We start from the raw sequence: 20,409 nt of genomic DNA, 5'->3' as shown, positions 1-20,409 counted from the left end.
GCCAGGCCATCCCCCACCCAATCTCAGTCCATCTCTGCAGAGCGTCCCCTCCCTCCCCTTGCTGACTTCATCTGACTGAGCAACCTACCTCCCCTTCCTTCAGTATAGACAGCACTTACAATGCTGTGAGACAGTCACTCGTCTGCACAGCTCCCTCCACCAACAGGAGCTCCTTGAGGCAAGGCACAGTGTCTTCTGTGTCCCTGGAGCCAAGCGCACGGCTCAGCCCAGGTCACATGTCCAGTGAATGGCTGGCGTCTGAGTCTCCTGCACCTGTGGTCAGACTTTCCCCATGCCTGCCCTGGGCAGAGGCTCCTCTCCTCCAGGCCTTATTCAGTGTGATCCTGTACTTGAAGTGCCTTCTCATTTCATCACTGTCTTAAACATCAAGGTCCAGCCGTGGCACTCACCTCCTTTAAGAGCTGTGTGAACACCTTGATGCAGATGGCTTCTCATACATGCCTCATACAGGCTTGTAAGAGAGATAGTCCTGTGCCCATTTCACAGATGGGAAGCCGATCCAAAGACATTCAAGGACAAGTTTGAGGTCACACTGCTAAGTGGCAGAGCCAGGACTCAAACCCAGGTCATCTGACTCCAGGGCCTGTGCTCCCTACATCTCATTGGTTACTCAAGGCTCATCCTTGGATGAGAACCTGCAAGGGTTTTATGATCCTTTTCCCAGACAGAGCTGAGGAATGAGCAGGAAGAGCTGCATTTGATAGGATGATTACTGACACTAAAAGTTAACGTTCAACTCTAGACAGTGGCTTTTCCTGGACAGTTGGTTCCTGCTCTCACCACTGACTGAAGCCAGTGCTGAAACCTCTCTGGGCTGGGCATTTACAGCTTTCTGTGTTACAGGTTACTAACTGCATCTCGAAAGGCTGGTTTTCCTCTTGGGAGGGGCTGACTTCACCGTTTAGGAGAATTGCAAGGCTACCAGGGCCCTGCCCATTGGGAAACGCCTCTCTATGACTCTATAAACGTCCAAGGTGGCCCCAAGGAGGACTTCTGCAGCACAGCTCCCTTCCCAGGACGTGAGAGTCTGCCTTCTCACCATGAGGCTTCTAATCCTTTCCAGCCTGCTCTGCATCCTGCTTCTCTGCTTCTCCATCTTCTCCACAGAAGGTAGGGCAGCCCCCAGGGTGCAGGTCCCTGAGCAGGATTTCAGCATCTGGGAAGACTCTGATCAGGAATTGTTGGAAGGCAGGCCTTGGCAGGCAGTCCTGAGCCCTGGAAAGACGAGCTCTTGCTCCTGAACCTATAGGTTTGGGGTTCAGAACTGCCCGCAGGTGGCATGGGGGCTCCATTCACAGCCCCTGTACCCCCAAATACATACCCAGCCTAAGTAAAGTGGTGTATTCACCATGCAAACACATATACAAAACCTCTCAGCTAGATTATTGTGCTTAAGTCCTACCTATCTAGAATTTCTGGAGCCAATCTCTTGTACTTGTACTTGTATCATGCTTGGAGCAGAGTAAATTAGTGTTGGGCAAATAAATACATTAATTAGTAGACTATCTAAGTCTGAACATCCCAAAACCTCATGCACAGAAAATATCCATGAGCAGCTGGAATGAAGGTGTGTGTGGTGGAGAGGTGGGGTATGTTTACGCATGTTTAGAAGAAGGGGACACCATCTTTTTACCTCTATAAATATGAATATTTAGCTCTGTTGCCTTTCTTTCTTTCTTTCTTTCTTTCTTTTTTTTTTAGAGATGGAGTCTTGCTCTGTTGCCCAGGCTGGGGTGCAGTGGCGAGATCTCAGCTCACTGCAAGTTCTGCCTCCTGGGTTCATGCCATTCTCCTGCCTCAGCCTCCCAAGTAGCTGGGATTACGGGTGCCCACCACCAAGCCTGACTAATTTTTGTACTTTTAGTAGAGACGGGGTTTCACCATGTTGGCCAGGCTGGTCTTGAACTCCTGCCTCATGATCCACCCACCTCCGCCTCCCAAAGTGCTGGGATTACACGTGTGAGCCACCTCGCCTGGCTGCCTTTCTTGATTCAGTTAGCTGAGTGTTTCAATCCGTTTTTCTCTTGTCTTACCCTCTAGAGGCTGCCTACACTTGTTTTTTGTTTTAGTGGTTATGGTTATTTAAACTTTTTGGTGGGGGGAGCTGGAGCTATAGAAATATATAAGGAGAAGAAAAACGCTCATAATTCCATGATTCAAGAGTAGCCATGTTCAACATTTTGTTTATTTCCTTGCATGTAGAATTTTAAAAACTTAATTGATGTACCTCTGTATGTTCAAGGTTATATCTTTTTTATTTATCACTATATATATTGTTATAATCACCCAAAATACTTAGGATTGAAGATATTCTGGAAGCATTTACAACACAGTGTCAGCAGCAGCCATCTCTGAGTAGTGGGATTATAACAAGTGTTTGTTTTACAAAGTTTCTGCAATGAAAATGTGCCACATATATAACAAGGAAAACAGTGATTAGAATTCCTCATAAACACAGCCCATGACATGCAATTTATCAGACCTCTATTTTTGGACATGTTGGAGGTTGCCAGTGATACCCTAGTGACAATTAAATGAGGATAGATATCTTCCCCCATAAAGTTTCCTATCCGTTTAGAACTATCTGTGGCAGATTGTTGAAGTAGCATTAATCAACTGATATTTTCAGGTATAACTTGCTATCAAGTGAATGTACTATGATGAATTTACATGCTTAGACATTTAGATAGTTCACAATTGTGTGCTTTTCTTTTTTTTTTTTTTTTTTTTTTTTTTTGAGACGGAGTCTTGCTCTGTCACCCAGGCTGGAGTGCAGTGGCGGGATCTCAGCTCACTGCAAGCTCCGCCTCCCGGGTTTACGCCGTTCTCCTGCCTCAGCCTCCCGAGTAGCTGGGACTACAGGCGCCCGCCACCTCGCCCAGCTAGTTTTTTTGTATTTTTTAGTAGAGACGGGGTTTCACCGTGTTAGCCGGGATCGTCTCTCGATCTCCTGGCCTCGTGATCCGCCCGTCTCGGCCTCCCAAAGTGCTGGGATTACAGGCTTGAGCCACCGCGCCCGGCGTGCTTTTCTTTTTTTGAAGCAAGATCTTACTCTGTTGTCCAGGTCGGAGTGCAGTGGCATGACCATGGCTCAATGCAGTCTTGACTTCCAGGGCTCGAGCGATCCTCCCACCTCAGCTTTTCCAGTAACTGGGAAAACAGGTGTGCACCACAATGCCCTGCTAATTTTTAAAATTTTTTGTAGAGACAAGGTCTCTCTATGTTGCCCAGGCTGCTCTTGAACTTCTGGACTCAAGCCATCCTCCCACCTTGGCCTCCCAGGGTGCTAGGATTACAGGCATGAGCCACCACACTCAGCCTACTTTGCACATTTGAATTATGTGGTAAAAGGTATATGTGTACATAAAATATGTCCTTTATTCAGGCTTATTTTCTTCTTTCTTTCTTTTTTTTTTTTTGAGACGAAGTTTTTGCTCTTGTTGCCCAGGCTGGGGTTTAATGGCATAATCTTGACTCATCACAACCTCTGCCTCCCAGGTTCAAACGATTGTCCTGCCTCAGCCTCCCGAGTAGCTGGGATTACAGAAGTGTGCCATCATGCCAGGCTAATTTTGTATTTTTAGTAGAGATGGGGTTTCTTGTTGGTCAGGCTGGTCTCGAACACCCAACTTCAAGTGATCCGCCCGCCTCAGCCTCCCAAAGTGCTAGGATTACAGGAATGAGCCACCACACCCGGCTCAGGCATATTTTCTTAGACTAGATTGCCAAGGGGAGAATTATTATGTCAAAGAAACTACTTATTGGACAGAAACCTGAGAAGGATGTGTTTTGGGGCCATTGTGTCTCTCAACACTGTTATTTCTGAAAAGTAAACCACAACAAGGCCCACCCTTTCCCTGGGACCTCTCATAGCCTGGCTTATCCTGAGTTTCTCTGGATAAATATTCCTGAGCCCTGTGCCTCGGAAGGGGAAGCTCACGCACTCACAGACAAGCCTGCTAAGGACAGTCTCTCTTCCTTTGTGTCCACCTTCAGGAAAGAGGCGTCATGCCAAGCCCTGGCCAGGCAAGAGAGCCAGGCTCTGCTGCCACAGAGTCCCTAGCCCCAACTTGACAAACCCGAAAGGTAAGTACCCGCACGTCGTCCAGACTGTGGGGGAGAAGTTCTGTAGTGGCCGTGGGACCAGCCACACGTGCTGATCAGCCCCCACCCATGGCTAGCATCAGGCTCTGGCTGGGAGGACATCTTTGTTTTGTTGATTAATTTGATAACTCCCCCTAAAAAGTCAACAAATTAATCATTTTAAACTGAATACATTCTACCATGGAAAGAAAGCAGGGTGCAATTAGAAAACGTTGTGTGGAAACACCCTTACTTTAGGTGGGAGGTGTCTGAGGAGGTGACATTTATGAGACCTGAGCAAAGGCCAGGAGCCTGGCTGAGGATTGTGGAGGTGGGGGATGCAGGCAGAGGAGGCAGCAAGGGTGAAGGGCAAGAGGCGGGTATGGAAGACAGAGGGCAACAGAGCTTGTGAGGTGCTCCCAGAAGCTAAGGACCAAGGCTGTCTGTGGAGCCTGTGGACCTGAGGCTCAGACCAGCATGCAGGTCACCAGCAGGGCAGTGGGCGTGAGGGTCCAGAGAGCCACAGTTTGGCAGGAGGTAAGGCAGTCCCAGAGATGCCAGCAGGCAGCATCCAGGCTGCATGACCAGGGTGAGGCCCAGAAGAGCAAGGCTGTCCTCTCTCTGAGCCTGGGGGCACTGGGAGGCCTGTGGCGGACAGGCCCAAGCCCAGGAGGGCTGTGGGCACCCAGTTCCCTGCACAGGGGCTCCAGGCCAGGGCAGGCATTCACTGGAGTTGCCCAGCCTAGGTGGAAGAGCCAGGCTGCTGGAGCGTGTGTGGGACAGGCAGATCTCCAAGGGGAGGCTGTGGAGCCTGAGTCAGACAGCCTGACACCAACCTGGGGCTCCTGCCTGGACTCTGCAGCCCCAGTGCCCTCTCTCAGGAGGCTGAGGAGGTCCCAGCTCCACTTGCTTCTCTGGGACCATGGCCCGTGGGGTCCAAGACCAGTGCCGGAGCCTCCATGCCTTTCCCAGCTACCAAGGGGATGCTCAGCTGTGATGCAGGGGAAGGACAGAGGGAAGAAGCAAGACAGGAGCAGCCACAGACCTTCTTCCGGAGATGTTGACATCCTCTTCTTCCAAACTGGAATCACACCCAGCTGGCCAGGGTAAAAATAACCAGCTCTCACACACCTCTTGCTGAACCAGTGCGAGGTGCTAGCCCAGGAAGGATGCAGGGTGAACGCAGGCTGTGGCTCTGCTCCCCCAGTCCCCTGGTTCTGTGAAAGAAGGTAAAAACCTTCCAGAGAGAGGTGAAGGTGAACCCCAAGAGCTCACACACCCTACCCCTCCTCTTCCCCTCTCTTGCACCACTGCTCAGAGGCAGGAAGTTGAGGGAGTGTGTGAGCTCCCACCACGCACACACACACAACAAACCCAAACACACAAACACAAATACCTACACACATAAGTAGATACACACCACACAACCACACACACACACACACAAATACATGTGCACACAGACTCACACCATTCACTACAGATGCACAGACACATACGCACTACACAACTACACATAGACACACAGCATATACACACAATACACAGTATAGTGATAGACACACACAGCACAAACACACACCACACAACTACACACACAGACACATACTACATGCACTCTACACACACACACCAGTCACTATACATACAGACACACGGACACATACACACTACACAACTACACACACAGACACACACTATACACACAAACACACTACATGCATATACACACTGCACAATCATACACATATAGACACATGCACACAGCACACACACGTATACCACACAGACACATACACAAATACGTCTACACACAAACACAAACACATACCACACAACTATACATGCAAACACACATAAATACACACAAATACGTAACACTACACAACTATACACACAGACACACACACAAATACATTCACACACAGACACACACCACACTACACACACAGACACTACACACAGACACACAATCACACACACACGCTACACAACTACACACACTACACTCCTATGCTACACACAGCACACACACACTACACACACAGATGGACAGATATACACCCAAGCACACACAGTGCACAGGAGACGTGGCCAGGTTAACTCCTGCGCAAGTACACATGCATCCATTTTCTCAGTTTTGTTACTTCGGGAGAATAAATCTAGGTGTGTGGCTCCTGTGCTGAGACTGGATTTCTTTTTGTGTGTATGTTTTTAAAATTCCATTGTAGAAATATATGAACAACTTAGAACAAGAAGAGCAAAACAAACATATGTATGGGGTCCTTGTCATGTGATCTCATTTAAATCCTTGAGACCACCGTGGGGAGGTCTTGTCACCATTGTATAGATTGGGAAACCGAGACTGAGAAAGAAACTGAGGCAGAGCCAGAAACCAAGATCTTTCCACTACAACAAACTTCTTCCCCTGTAGACAGAAAGTTTCCTGCAGCCTGTGTATGAAGACATGCACGCGCAGGCCAGACGGCTGACTTCCCAGAAGGAAACAGCCCTTCTGGGCTGGGATCTCAGCTCCACCGCCCGCTGGCTGTGTGCCCTGGAGCAAGTCACCCATCACTGCTAAGCCTCAGTCTCCCTCTCTGTGAAGAGGGAGTGATAATAGAATCTCCTTCACTGGACCATGATGAGCAGTCAGTGGGGTCATGGCTATATAGGACTTGGCATCAAGCCCGCCACATAGTGCCCTGTAAACATGTCCTGCTGTTGCTATGGAGACAGACCCAGCCCTGCCAGGGCTGCTGGCACAGGAGATGAGCAATTCCAACACTGACAACCAAAGCCTGCACGTTCTTGTCCAGGCTTGGTGGTTGCACCTTGTGTCTTATGGACTGATGCTGGGGTTCAACAAGGAGGGAGAAGATGAGTCAGTGTTCGCAGGGTGTTGTGTAAGCAACAGCAGGATTGCTGAGTGTGCCAGGCTCCAGAAATCTGGCCTCGTGTGCTCCAGTTCACTGATGTATGACAAAGCCCATGCGTCTGTCTGTAGAAACACAAATTAACTCAGGGTTGCCTGGAGGATGTTCCTGAGCCAACAGCAGCAGCTATGACACACACATTTGCTAAATACTGACTACTCCTCATTCTGTGGTGTCTTTCTTGAACACTGCTTTATATCTCAGCACCGTGGTAGGTCCATGGGGATGACAATATGTGGAAGGCCCAGGACTCTGGGTCAATGTGACAAAACCATCTTTGAAAATCAACATGCTAAATGGCTGATTTGCTGAATGAAGGGGTGGCCTGCCCCTCCACACCTGTGGGCGTTTCTCGTTAGGTGGAACGAGAGATTTGAGAAAAGAAATGAGACACAGAGACAAAGTATAGAGAAAGAAAAAGTGGGCCCAGGGGACCGGCGCTCAGCATACAAAGGACCCACGCCGGCACCAGTCTCTGAGTTCCCTTAGTATTTATTGATAATTATCTTTACCATCTTAAAGAAAAGGAACTGGCAGGATAATAGGATCATTATAGGGAGAAAGTCAGCAGTAAGACATATGAATAAAGTTCTCTGTGACATGAATAAGATTACGGAAAAGTGCTGTGCCTTGATATGCATATGCAAACATCTCCATAAACCTTTTTAGTGCATAAAGAGCAGCATTGCGCTAGCAAGTCCCGCCTTTTGCCCTAAGGCGGTTTTCTCCCATCTCAGTAAACAGAATATACAATCGGGTTTTACATCGACATGTTCCATTGCCCAGGGACAGGCAGGAGACAGATGCTTTTCTCTATCTCAATTGCCAACAACCGCCAAGAGGCCTTCTTTCCTCTTGTACTAGTTCTCCTCAGCACAGACCCTTCACGGGTGTCAGGCTGGGGGACGATTAGGTCTTTCTCTTCCCACGAGGCCATATTTCAGACTATCACATGGGGAGAAACCTTGGACAATACCTAGCTTTCCTAGGCAGAGATCCCTGCGACCTTTGGCAGTGTGCGTGTCCCTGGGTACTTGAGATTAAGAGAATGGTGATGACTTTTAACCAGCAAGCTGCCTTCAGGCACTTGTTTAACAAAGCACACCCTGCACAGCCCAAAATCCTTTAAACCTTGAGTCACCACAGCACATGTCTCTTGCAAGGACAAGGTTGGGGGTAGGGTCACAGATTAACAGCATCTCAAATGCAGAACAAAATGGAGTCTCTTATGTCTACTTCTTTCTATACAGACACAGTAACAGTCTGATCTTTCTTTTCCCCACAGCTGAATTTATTACATTTACCAATTTACTTTAAAAATACTTTTTAAAAAGCATTTAGAAAATTGATAGCAATCTGTAGAGCAGCTAGTCTTTTTGTTGTTGTTTTTTAAGAAGCAGGATCTTGCTCAGTCACCCAGGCTGGAGTGCAGTGGCACAATCATAGCTCACTGCAGCCTCAAATTCCTGGGCTCCAGTGATCCTCCCTCTTCAGCCTCCCCAGTAGCTGGGACTACAGATGCATGCCATCTCACTCAGCTAACTTTTCTATTTTTGTAGAGACAGGGTCTTACTATGCTGCCCAGGCTAGTCTCGAACTCCTGGCTTCAAGCAACCCTCCTGCCTTGGCCTCCCAAAGTGTTTAAAGTACTGGGATTACAGGCGTGAGCCACTGCATCTGGCCCGGTTTTTTTTAAAGGAAGTTTCAATGTGCTGACTCTGTTGGCTCTTTACGGGCATCAAGCACTAGCCCCAAGCCCAGGGGCTGCTTAGGCTTAAGCTGGGGTCAGAATGATGGCTGTGAAGGCCCCACCAGCCAGGAAGTGCTATGGTCCTGAAGCCTCAGTCAGGCCACCTTCCTTCTATGCATCCTGGGCCCACTGTGAGGAAGCTATTTGGGAAGACTGGGAGGTCCTGAGGGAAGCCTGGAGCCTGAGAGGCTGCCTAGGTCCTGAGAGCTCCATGCCACCTCCCTGTTTTTGAAACCCAGCAAAATGGCTGAGCCCATAGTGGGAGACTCAGGCTGGAAGGGGCACAGCGAGGTTCCTCCCGCACCATAGGGTTGTCTCTGCCTTCAGGAAGGGGCTTGGACTGCATGGACAAATGTTACCCATTGAGGACATGAGGTTTTCAGCAACAATGATACCAGGATGGACATGAGTGCCCAGAAAATAGACCCTTGAAAGGAGGAGGTGAAGAGGACTGGCAGCCCATCCTGCCCAGTGGCTCCATCAGAGGGGCCTCAGACCCGTGGTCTTGCTCCTCGTGATTATATCTGTTAGCCATAGCTGCAGAACAACCCACTCCCAATTTTAGTGACCCAAAGCAGTATTTATTATTTTCCATGAGTCTACAGGTCAGCTGGGTATTTCTTCTAGTCTTGGCTGGACTCATTCTTCTAAGATTTGGATAGGCAGCTCTACTGATCTTGGCTGGGTCTCTCATATTTTTGGTGTCTGTGAGTGTAGAATGGTCTTGGTTGGAACAGCTAGCCCCTCCTCCGTGTGGTCTTCCACGCTCCCTGCAGGCGAGCCCAGAGTGTTCACATGGTGTCTGCCGAGTTCCACTTATATAAATGGAAACACGTCAGGCCTCTTGAGATATGGGCTCTGAACTTCCCGCCTTCATCTCTACCACATTCACTCTGGCCAAAGCAAGTTTCAAGGCCAGTCCAGATTTTAGGAGCAGGTAAATAGACTCCATATCATGATGGGAGAAACTGCAAAGGAGAGATGGAGAATTGCAACCATATTTGCAACCAGTCAACCACAAAATTTATTGTAAGAGCCAGAGAAGATAGTCTTGGGATCTGAGGCGAGGAAAGGAGGTGGAGGAGGATCAGGGGTCAGGAAATCATGTGTCTCCACCAGAAACGCTGGTGGAAAATGCTCATGAAATGATATTAATGGAAAAGAGTAAGTTATGCTATATATTACTAAGATTATCACTCTGGGAAGAGCAAAGCATTTACCAATAGAAAAAAAAAACAGAAAAACACACTAGTATTATCACTTGTTTGTGGTTAAGACATGAGTGGATGGATGAATTATAATTAAATGTATTTCTTTGTATAGCTAGTGCTTATATAGCAATTACTAGGTGTGGCACTTACATCCGCTAACTCATTTGATCCTTACAATAATCCTAAAAGTTAGACACTATTACTCTTGTCACTTCTACAAATGAGGGACCAAAGCACAGAAAGACTAAGTAACCTGTTGCAGGTCCCACAGCCAGTAAGTAAGTGATAGATCCAGGCTTTGAATTCAAATAATCTGGCTCTCTTCAGATTTCATGATCTTAATTACCACACCACATTGCATATAGTAATAATCTGAAAACAGAAGGAGAAAAAAGTAATCTCATGGTCATAACTTAGTAACCCTTCTCATTCATTTGTGTGTCCTTTGCTTTCCGTACAAACATGTTTACCTGGTTTTATTTTTTATTAATTATATCTCATTTTTTCATTTTTCAATTTAAGTCTGCAGCGTTTTTCTTCTTGTTGCTACGCGGTGGTCATAACCACAGGGTTCTGTCCCCATACACATTTCCATCATCATGAATTATCATTAATTTTTTATTTTATTATCTATTTATTTATTGAGACAAGGTTTCACTTTGTCACCCAGGCTGGAATGCAGTGGCTTAATCATGGCTCACCACAGCTTCGACCTCCCAGGCTCAGGTGATCCTTCCACCTCAGCCTCCTGAGTAGCTAAGACCACAGGTGTGCACCCATGCCCGGCAAATTTTTGTATTTTTGGTAGAGATGGTGTTTCACCATGTTGTGCAGGCTGTTCTTGAACCCCAGGGCTTAAGTGATCCGCCCGTCTCAGCCTCCTGAAGTGCTAGGATTACCAGTGTGAGCCACTGCGCCTGGTCAAATTATCATTACTAATGAACAAGTTCTCTATTATAGGATATTCAGATTGTTTCCAAGCATTTTTTTTTTTCTGCAATTAAAAACAAAACTATGGGCCAGGCATGGTGGCTCACACCTGTAATCCCAGTACTTTGGGAGGCTGAGGCAGGAGGACAACTTGAGGCCAGGAGTTCGTGACTAGGCTAGGCAACATAACGAGACTCCTATCTCTCTTAATAAAAAAAACAAAAAAACAAAAAACAAAAAAAAAACCTATAAAGAATAGTTTAATGCATGCAGCTTTTTCTTTCTTGTGGATGATTCTTCCCATAAATGGGACTGGTTTGTCAAAAGATGCAAATGTAGTTTTGGGACACATTGCCTGGCATGTGCCATCTGGAAGGAGACAGCCAGGGGGCCCAAGGGCACACATCCATGTGCAGACCCTCCTACCAGAGTCATTAGACACAGGCCTCCCAGACCCGAGGCTCTTAGGTGGGCTCCACTTAGGATCAGCCACCTTCTCTTCATCTTCTACCAATCAATTAGATTCCCTTTGATGGGACTGAAATAACCTGGGCTGGTCATGTTTGCCATGAAAAGCCACTCCTAGGCCTCTAGGGAAAAGGATAAGATCTAATTCTTGCTTTGATTTTTTTTAAATATGTTTGAAAATGCATCTTAATTGTGTTTTCCTCTCTCTCCCCCCAACCTGGCTCTGACCTTGCCACCTTCCTGTCCTTGTCCCTCTTGTCTACTCATTGCTCCTCCCAGGACATCATGTGAGACTCTGCAAACCATGCAAGCTTGAGCCAGAGCCCCTCCCTTGGGTGGTGCCTGGGGCACTCCCACAGGTGTAGCACTCCCAAAGCAAGACTCCAGACAGCGGAGACCCTCACACCTGGCACCTGAGGTACCCAGCAGCCTCCTGTCTCCCCTTTCAGCCTTCACAACAGTGAGCTACAATGTTGGAGGGCTTCATCTTGGGCTGCAAGGACCCTGGGAAAGTTCAAGAACTGCATGTCCTTGTCTCAATTGTGCCATCAACTTTCAGAGCTATCATGAGCCAACCTCAGCCACAGGGCCTCAGTCGCCACCACGTGGGTCTGTCCAGTGCAAACAGCCGAGCATTCCACCATGACTGGTCACAGCTACACATCCAGAGACCATCAATCCTGCTAGGGTGCAGGGTAGCAAGCACCCAAGGGTGGCTGACTAAGACTGCAGAGTCTCCTCCATCTTCAGGTCCATTCAGCCTCCTGGCATTTAACCACCAGCATCCAGTGACCCCCCAAGGAATCCCCTCCTAGCCTCCTGACATGAGTCTGCTGGAAAGAACACCCAAACAAACAAGTAATAAATAAATCAATCAACTCAATGCAGACACATCCTTGTTTGACAAGGTCAGTGATAGAGCCTGAGGCACAACTTTCTGCTAGAACAAACCTGTCCCTAAAGCCTTCCCTGCAGGCCACTCTTGGCCACAACACAATGTAACTATGTGAGGAGCAGGGACAGAGTCCCTGGGTCTGGCACATCAGGGCTTGAAGCCCTGCCCTGCTAAGGGTGTTTTGTGTGAGCTGAGCATGTTGAGTCTTTTCTAGAAAACTGAGATTACAGGACCTACTCAGAGGGCAAATAGCCAGGTGTGAAGTGCCCGCAAAGGGCCTGGCACACCGAGGGACTTGGTTCAGGGAAATCCTTGCCTCTCCTTCCCCATCCTGGGGGAGGGTGTTTATGCCCACGGTGAACACAGCGCTGCAGGGCTGAGGCTCAGAGAGCACAGATGGCTCAGGTCTGAGCAGCTTATCTCTCAACAAAGCTCCCTTCTAATCCGATTCTCACAGCAAGGTTGGAAGCCCCATCGCTGCACCCTCCACAGCCGCGTAGGAGAACGCCAGGCCCCCTCTGGGCTGATGGGCAGAGGTTCCCTGGCCCAGGGCTCTGGGGACAGTGGTACCCAGGGCAAGTCAGAGTCTGTCTTGTCACAGGCCAGACTTTTCACATCCCGTCCGTATGTTCCACTCTCAGGCTCACTCATTCACTCACTCGTTCCCAGGCTCTGCAGTGCTGTGTTCACCACGGGCATAAACACCCCTTCAGGTGGAGCAGGGGAGGCGGGGACTTCCCTGAACCCAGCCCCTCTGTGCTCCAGGCCCTTTGCTGCACTTCACACCTGCCTACTTGCCCTCTGAGCAGGTCCTCTAATCTCCATGTTCATCTATCCCGGGGTAGTAATTGTCAGGCCCTGAGCTGGGTTCTGAGGCTCGTAGATGAACAAATATGGTCCCTGATGTCTGAGAGGCAATCATTTGTTCCACAAAGTTGTGGGCACCCAGGTAAGAACAGAGGGCTGGGACTGTAGGAGAAGGAGTGGAAGATGAGAGGGAATGCAAAGACTGCTCAAACTTAGCAGAGGCCAGCCAGAGAAGGGGCGCAGGGTGTGTGTGTGTGTGTGGTGTGCAGAGGGGTGTGGAGGACGTGGGAGGTGTAGGGGGGTTTGTGTGGTGTATGTGGTGAATGGTGTGTGTGTATGGTGTGCAATGTGTGTGCGTGATGTGTATGTGAGGGTATAGGATGTGTATATGTGATGTGTGTGTCATGTGTGCTGTGTGTGTGACAGTATGGACTTTGTGGTGTGTGTGCAATATGTATGTCTCTAGCGTGTGTGTAGTTTATACAGTGTGTGTGATGTGTGTTGTGGATGTGTGGTAGATGGTGGATGTGTGGTTTGCAGTATGTATGGTATGTGTGCATGTGGCATGTGTAATGTGTGGTGTGTGGTGTATGTGTGTAATATGTTGTGTGTTGTGTGTGGTGTGTGTGATATGTGGTGTATGGTTGTATGTGTGGTGTGTGTTTGTGATGTGTATGATGTGTGGTGTGTGTGATGCATTTGTATGGTGTGTGGTTTGTGTGTGGGTTATTTGTGTGTGTATGGTGTGTGGTGTTTGTGTGATGCATGTGTGTGTTGGGGCATGTGGTTTGTGTGTGTGTGTGGTGTATGTGTGCTGTATGGTGGATGTGTGGTTTGTGGATATCGTTTGTGGTATGTATGGTGTGTGTGTGGCATGTGTGATGTGTGGTGTGTGTGGTGTATGTGTGTAATGTGTGTGGTGTGTTGTGTGCGTTGTGTGTGATGCAGTGTGTGAATGTGGTGTGTGGTTGTGTGTGTGATGCATTTGTGTGGTGTGTTTGTGTCTGTGGTGTCTGTGTGATTGTGTGTGTGTGTGTGTGTTGGAGTGTGTGGTGAGGGGTGTGTGTGTGTGGTGTGTGTGTATGTGTGTGTTGGGGTGAAGTAAGGATGTAGCAAGGGCCAGGCAGGAAGCATGAGTGTTGAAGGAGAAGTCAGCAACTGGACAGCAGCATCAGGACAAAAGGGAAGCAGAGGGTTCAGCCGGGACCTAGGGAAGGGCCTGGAAAGTTCTCAGTGTTTGGGGTTTATCTTAAGAGCAATGAAAAACCAGAGATTCAGTAAGCAGGAGAGAATGCCATGAGAGAGGGCCATTAAGAGACAGAAGGAAGGGAGCTGAGGCAGGAGTGGCAAGTGTGGCACCAAGGGCCAAGGCTAGGGTGTTCAGAACAGCAGTGGAGAGGCTTTGGAGACGTGTTAGCTGCGGGGCTAACAGGTCCACACTGGGAACTCCGTGCTGTGTCAGACCCTCACCAGGAGCTCCTTTGGCAAGGTGGATCACCTAGCAGCAATGCAAGAGCTGGCCATTTCTGTGTCCTTCTCTCCCTTCTCTCTTCTCCACCCCAAGCCCAAAAAGTAAAGAAAAAACCCACAGACAAAAAAATTAAACATGTGTGCTGGAGAGTCAACCAAAAGGAAGACTCAAAGGCCGTGTTCCCCACTGATGAGCTGACCTCTTTCTGGGAACCATGGAGAGGAAGGGGAGCAAGAGTTCTAGAAGCCTTAGCCTCTGTGAGGGGTGCAGGTGAGGAAGACCAGATATTTAATACACGCGAATAAAAGGAAGACACAGCCTGGCCTGTGGGAAAGAAGGAGCACCTTCTCTGAGGGCCAGGATTGCAGGGTCACGGCTGTGAGCCACTCACAGTGAAATGGTGCTGCAAAGAGGCTGGCCTTGGGCCATATGAGTTGTATGAGCAGCGACTCCAAGACCCCAAGAGGCCCTCAAGGGACAACAGCCCCTCAAAACAGCCTAGGTCAAAGGTGAGAACATAAAAGGAGCAGAGGACCCTGCACCTGCTCCACCCCAGCCTGTCCTATCTGCCCTTCTGAGGAGGGACGGAAAGCCTGTGATGGGTTCCCAGGCCAACAGAGATGCTCATGCAGAGCTAGAGGGCCGTGGCTCCTTGGGAGCAGGTGCTGCTTCCCTCAGAAATGCCAAAAACTTTCCTTCCCACTCTCACTGACCACCTTCAAAATTTGCAACATGCAGCCAGGCGCGGTGGCTCACGCCTGTAATCCCAGCACTTTGGGAGGCCGAGGTGGGCAGATCATGAGGTCAGGAGATAAAGACCATCCTGGCTAACACGGTGAAACCCTGTCTCTACTTAAAATACAAAAAATTAGCCGGGCGTGGTGGCGGGTGCCTGTAGTCCCAGCTACTCAGGGGGAGGCTGAGGCAAGAGAATGGCAGGAACCTGGGAGGCGGAGCTTGCAGTGAGCCGAGATCACACCACTGCACTCCCTTCTGGGTGACAAAGCGAGACTCCGGCTCAAAAAAAAAAAAACTTGCAACATACACTTTTAAACTTTCTCAGCAACTGCTTGAACCCGGGAGGCGGAGGTTGCAGTGAGCTGAGATCACACTGTTGCACTCCAGCCTGGGCAACAGAGCAAGACTCCTTCTCAAAATAAATAAATAAGTAACTTTCTCAGCAGTGGAAGAATTTTGCTCTAAAAGGGAGGTTGAGACTAAAGGTAAACTCTTGTGAATAACATTTTTTCCAGCTTGGAGAGAAAACCCAAATATCTGGAAGTGGCTTTAAAATAATAAAACTGGAATTCTTATGTTGCCCTGGTTGACTCTTGAAGAATCTAGACCAGTTTGCAGGTTACAGTACCACCAATAGAGGAAGTGTACAGTCTCCATGGCAACTGAAGGGGTCCATATTCCCTGAAAGGGTGGGACACCGCTGTAATTGATAGAGCATGAGCTTCAAAATCAGATTTGGGCTCATATGATGATATGATGGCTCTGTCATACACCCACTTTGTGACATTGGGGAGGTCAGATGACCTCTCAGAGTTTCTCCCCATCTGTAAAATGAGGCTAAAACTGTCTATCGCACCTCCCAGCTCATCTCTGGGCAAATAGCCAATGGTAAACCACCTTCTGGAGCCCTGCAGGGGCCATACCCTGGCCAGTTAATGCTCACACAGTGACTCCCCTTACCGACTCTGCGGCATTTTCCCTGCTTTGGGAGCATAGGTGTGTCCAGGGCTCAAGTCTGGTCTCCCCAGCCATGGCTGGACCTTGCCCATTTACTAGGAGCCTGGTAACATGTAGGTGGCTCTAGAAGCAATGAGCAGACTCATGCTATCAACAGCTCCATCTCAGGAAGAGGTCTTTGGCACTCATCTGCTCTTTAACCTCAGTTAAACTACACTGTCCCTCAGGACATGCAAAGTTCAACCAGAATGTGGGGGACGGTGTCAAATTATAAAATGTCCACTCTGAGAAGTCCCTTTCCACATTAAATGCAAGAATTTCAACTCAATGTTTAAATATGCTGTGAATGTAAACATTTATATATGTGCCATAGTCTCCACCACTCCCTATTGCCTTTCACCCAGCCATTTCACACATTTCCATTTCCTGCCTGGTTCAGCAGGGATTTTCAGTGTATACCCCTGGTTGCTCCACTCTGCCAATTTATGGATGGATGGATAAGGAGCATGACAAAGGTCACGACCAGGAACCAACGCTTATGACATTGTCAGATGTCTCTTCATTCATTCATTCATTCATTCATTCATTCAATGTTCCTCTATTTGGCCGGGCACAGTGGCTCACCCCTTTAATCCCAGCACTTTGGGAGGCTGAGGTGGGCGGATCATCTGAGGTCAGGAGTTCAAGACCAGCCTGGCCAGCATGGCGAAACCCCATCTCTACTAAAAATACAAAAAAATTAGCCACGCCTGGTGGCGCACAGTTACTCGGGAGGAAGAGGTATGAGAATCACTTGAACTTGGGAGGCGGAGGTTGCAGTGAGCAGAGATCATGTCACTGCACTCCTGCCTGGGTGCAGAGCCAGACCTCGTCTCAAAAAAAAAAAAAAAAAAAAAATCTATCTATCTATCTATCAATCATCTATCTATCTATCTATCTATCTATCTATCTATCTATCTATCTATCTATCTATTCCTCTATTCATTCAGCCAGTCAATAATAAAATAATTACCCATTGAGGACCTACTTTGTGCCAGACCCTATGCTAATGCTGAAACACACTATGAATGAAACACAGCCTCTTCCCTGGTGCACAGCCTTCTAGGGGAGACACACAAGCAGACTGCATAAAATACTTTTTCTGTTTTTTTTTAAGACAAGGTCTTACTGCACTCACTCTGGAGTGTAGTGGTGCAATCATGGCTCACTGCAGCCTCAACCTCTCAGGTTCAAGCAGTCCTCTCATCAGCCTCCCGAGTAACTGGGACTACAGGTGTATGCCATCACACCCAGCTAATTTTTTTTTTTTTTTTTTTTTTTTTTTTTTTTGGTAGAGACAGGTTTTCATGGTGTTGCCCAGGCTGGTCTTAAACTCCTGGGCTCAAGAGATCTGCCCACCTCGGCCTTCTAAAGTGTTGGGATTACAGGCGTGAGCCACTGAGTCAGGCCTACTAAAGTCTTTTAAAGGCTCTGTTGAGGTTCCAAATAAGGAGCAGTTCTGCTTGGAGGCAGAGGTATGCTGGGAAAAAGAACCTTCTGGAAAGAGAGAGATCTTTCAATGTGTTCCTCTACTCAGGCTCAGTCATGTGGCAGGCTGAGAAAGCACAGGAGACTACTGTAGGATGGAAACAGGCAAAGTCAGGGTTAGAGGAGGCTCTGCCCACCCATGTGAATGCCCATACAAGCCAGGAGTCACAGTCAGTGGGCAAAATGGTTACTGGAGCCACTAACCTATTAGATGGGTGTAAGGAAACAGGTGGCACCACAGAGTCCCTCAGTTAAAGAGATAGGCAAGGTCTCAGACAGATAGGAAAGGGACCCCATCTTCATGTCAGAGGAAACTGAGGCAGCCACTCTACACCTGGCCTGGGTACAGCAAGGGGGCAGGGGAAGTCACATGTCACAGTAGATGGGTATCCAACCTCCCCAGGCACACTGAGCCCACAGCTGAGCTAGTAACATCAGAGCACACTGCTGTGGGGCGGGACTCTCAATTTCCAGCCAGGGGAGGACATCTTGGCCCAGACCTGCAGAGGAGAGTCTTCAGGACCTCACCTGGACTGGGACAGTACCTGACGGAATTGTATCCAGAGACAGTATGTCCAGTACACAGTTGACACATCCAGGCCTACTCAGAAACCCTGACCCTATTCCGTCAAGCTCAGTACCAAACTCTGCCTTGGGCCAGGACTTCCTTATCATGAGCAATCACTTTGTTGAAACTTTGGACAGAGCAGCTCAGGATGCCAACACACCAGGACAGAGGTCAGTCTGTCAAATGGTCTCACCGTCACTGTCTCAGACTGCTGAGGCAGAAGCAGGGCACTAGAGACCTACTGCGACTGTCTACCTGACTTGCTCCCTCCTCATATTGTCAGGAAATGAGCCTGAATCGCAGGCACCTGCTGCTCACCACATCCTCAGTACCAGATGGAGCCTGGAAGGCACCTGGCCCAACTGCTGTCAGTGCAGGTATGCACGTGTGTCTATGTGTGGAGATAAGACGTGAGTGGATTCACACATTGTTGGATATGTGTGTATGTGTGTACAAATGGGACTATGACTCGTGTGTATGTTTGTGGGCAGCTGTGTGAATTTGTGTCTATGCACACGGGCAAGGGACTTTGGGTTGGCACACTCAGGTAGATCAGATAAAGGCAAAGACATGGATGTACACGTGAGCCTGAGTTGGCATGTTGGCAGACTTAGAACACACGCGTGCCCAGGCTAACAGCTGACACGCGCTTTCTTGCTTATCAATAGCTGGAGCAGAGGAAGAGGTCCATCCACCAGAGGAAGAGCTGTCAGAAGTTGACTTTAAGATGACACTATGTGGTACTGCACTGCAGGTACCATGGCAGGGAGGTCCCAGGAGACGGGGAGCTCACCACCCTTCAGGGGTGATGGGCATTTGCAAGACAGGGTGACTGGTGTCCCTGAGGCTGCCCAGGCTCTGTAGGTGACAGCCAAGTCCCATGTCTCATGACAGATGAGTCCTACTGAGCCTTGACAAACCAAGACCCTCCACACTGCAAGGTCAAGATCAGGGTCCATGGTGAGAATCACCATAAAGAGCTGCTGTTTTCCCAGGTCCTTAGGTGATTTGAGGACAGGGTTGTATCTAGGGTGACCGCCAAATACCGGGTTACCCTAGGCTTTGCTGGTTTTAGCATTGAAAGTCCTGCATCCCTGGAAACCCTCAGTCCCAGGCGAACTTGGGCAGCTGGTCACGTTAGCAGATCTAAACCCAGTACAGCTGAAAGAAGCAGCAGGAGCTGGAGTGGGGGGTGTGGAGGGTCTTTCTCGGAAAAGAATAGAAGTCAGATGTAATGGTGCTGCCTGTATTCCCAGCTGCTCAGGAGGCGGAGGCAGGAGAGTCTTTTGATCCTAGGAGTTCAGGGCCAGCCTGAACCCCATCTCTAAGAAGAAAGAAGAAGAAAATACAAAGCAAAATACAAAACTGGAACTCTGGAAGGAATGTGTGATGTGTAAGTGAGAGGCCCAGAAGCTGAAGCTTCAGTAGCTTCAAGATCATCTACTTCTGCCATGAAAAGGGTTTGAACTGGGCAGGCACAGTGGCTCATGCCTGTAATCCCAGCACTTTGGGAGGCCCAGGTGAGTGGATCACCTGAGGTCAGGAGTTTAAGACCAGCCTGGCCAACATGGTGAAACCCCATCTCTACTATTAAAAAAAAAAAAGAAAAACAATTTGTCGGGCATGGTGGCGTGCATCTGTAATGCCAACTACTTGAGAGGCTGAGGCAGGAGAATCACTTGAACCCAGGAGACGGAGGTTGCAGTGAGCCGAGATTGTGCCATTGCACTCCAGCCTGGGTGACCGAGTGAGACTCCGACTCAAAAAAAAAAAAAAAAGAGTTTGAACTTTGGAGCCAACCCAAACTGTATGTGAATCCATGAATCCAAGCTCTGCACCTCAGAGAGGGAAAGTCACTTGCTTGGACTCACACAGCCAATGAGAACATCTCCTTCCTCTGTAAAGCAGACAAAATCACATTGGGAGAGTGGTGCGGGTCAAATAAGATAATATGGGAGAATGTGCGTAGGCGCGTATGGCATGTAGGCTACTCCTTCCCCTTCCCTCTCCAGTGCATGGCTGTTGACAGAGGGAATGGAGGAGAGAG

General features: G+C 48.7%; 1 protein-coding gene across 3 annotated transcripts; it reads left to right on the top strand.

Moving 5' to 3' along the window:
- The first annotated feature begins 1,011 nt into the window (after positions 1–1,011).
- GPR15LG (G protein-coupled receptor 15 ligand) lies at positions 1,012–20,019 on the top strand. Of its 3 annotated transcripts, XM_005565274.4 has the most exons (6): positions 1,012–1,131; positions 4,018–4,107; positions 11,679–13,243; positions 18,646–18,739; positions 19,031–19,116; positions 19,619–20,019. In XM_005565274.4, the coding sequence occupies exons 1-3, from the start codon at positions 1,062–1,064 to the stop codon at positions 11,762–11,764; spliced, it is 246 nt and encodes an 81-aa protein (XP_005565331.2). In that variant the 5' UTR covers positions 1,012–1,061; the 3' UTR covers positions 11,765–13,243; positions 18,646–18,739; positions 19,031–19,116; positions 19,619–20,019. The 3 variants fall into 3 exon arrangements, 1 of the variants encoding a protein (XP_005565331.2); XR_012417269.1 differs by lacking the exons at positions 1,012–1,131; positions 4,018–4,107; positions 11,679–13,243 and adding an exon at positions 13,352–14,842; XR_012417268.1 differs by lacking the exons at positions 1,012–1,131; positions 4,018–4,107; positions 11,679–13,243 and adding an exon at positions 14,850–15,081.
- The last annotated feature ends 390 nt before the right edge of the window (positions 20,020–20,409 follow it).

Source organism: Macaca fascicularis, chromosome 9, assembly GCF_037993035.2.
Source record: "Macaca fascicularis isolate 582-1 chromosome 9, T2T-MFA8v1.1".
Taxonomy (NCBI): Eukaryota; Metazoa; Chordata; class Mammalia; order Primates; family Cercopithecidae; genus Macaca; species Macaca fascicularis.
The sequence above is the reverse complement of the archived record's forward strand: the minus strand, read 5'-3'. Positions and strand labels throughout refer to the sequence as shown.

Bases quoted from the DNA above. Each gene is read 5' to 3' on its own strand.
- GPR15LG (XM_005565274.4), top strand. From the start codon at position 1,062: ATGAGGCTTCTAATCCTTTCCAGCCTGCTCTGCATCCTGCTTCTCTGC. The intron at 1,132-4,017 runs GTAGGGCAGCCC...GTCCACCTTCAG, and splicing joins CTCCATCTTCTCCACAGAAG to GAAAGAGGCGTCATGCCAAG. The intron at 4,108-11,678 runs GTAAGTACCCGC...TGCTCCTCCCAG, and splicing joins CAACTTGACAAACCCGAAAG to GACATCATGTGAGACTCTGC.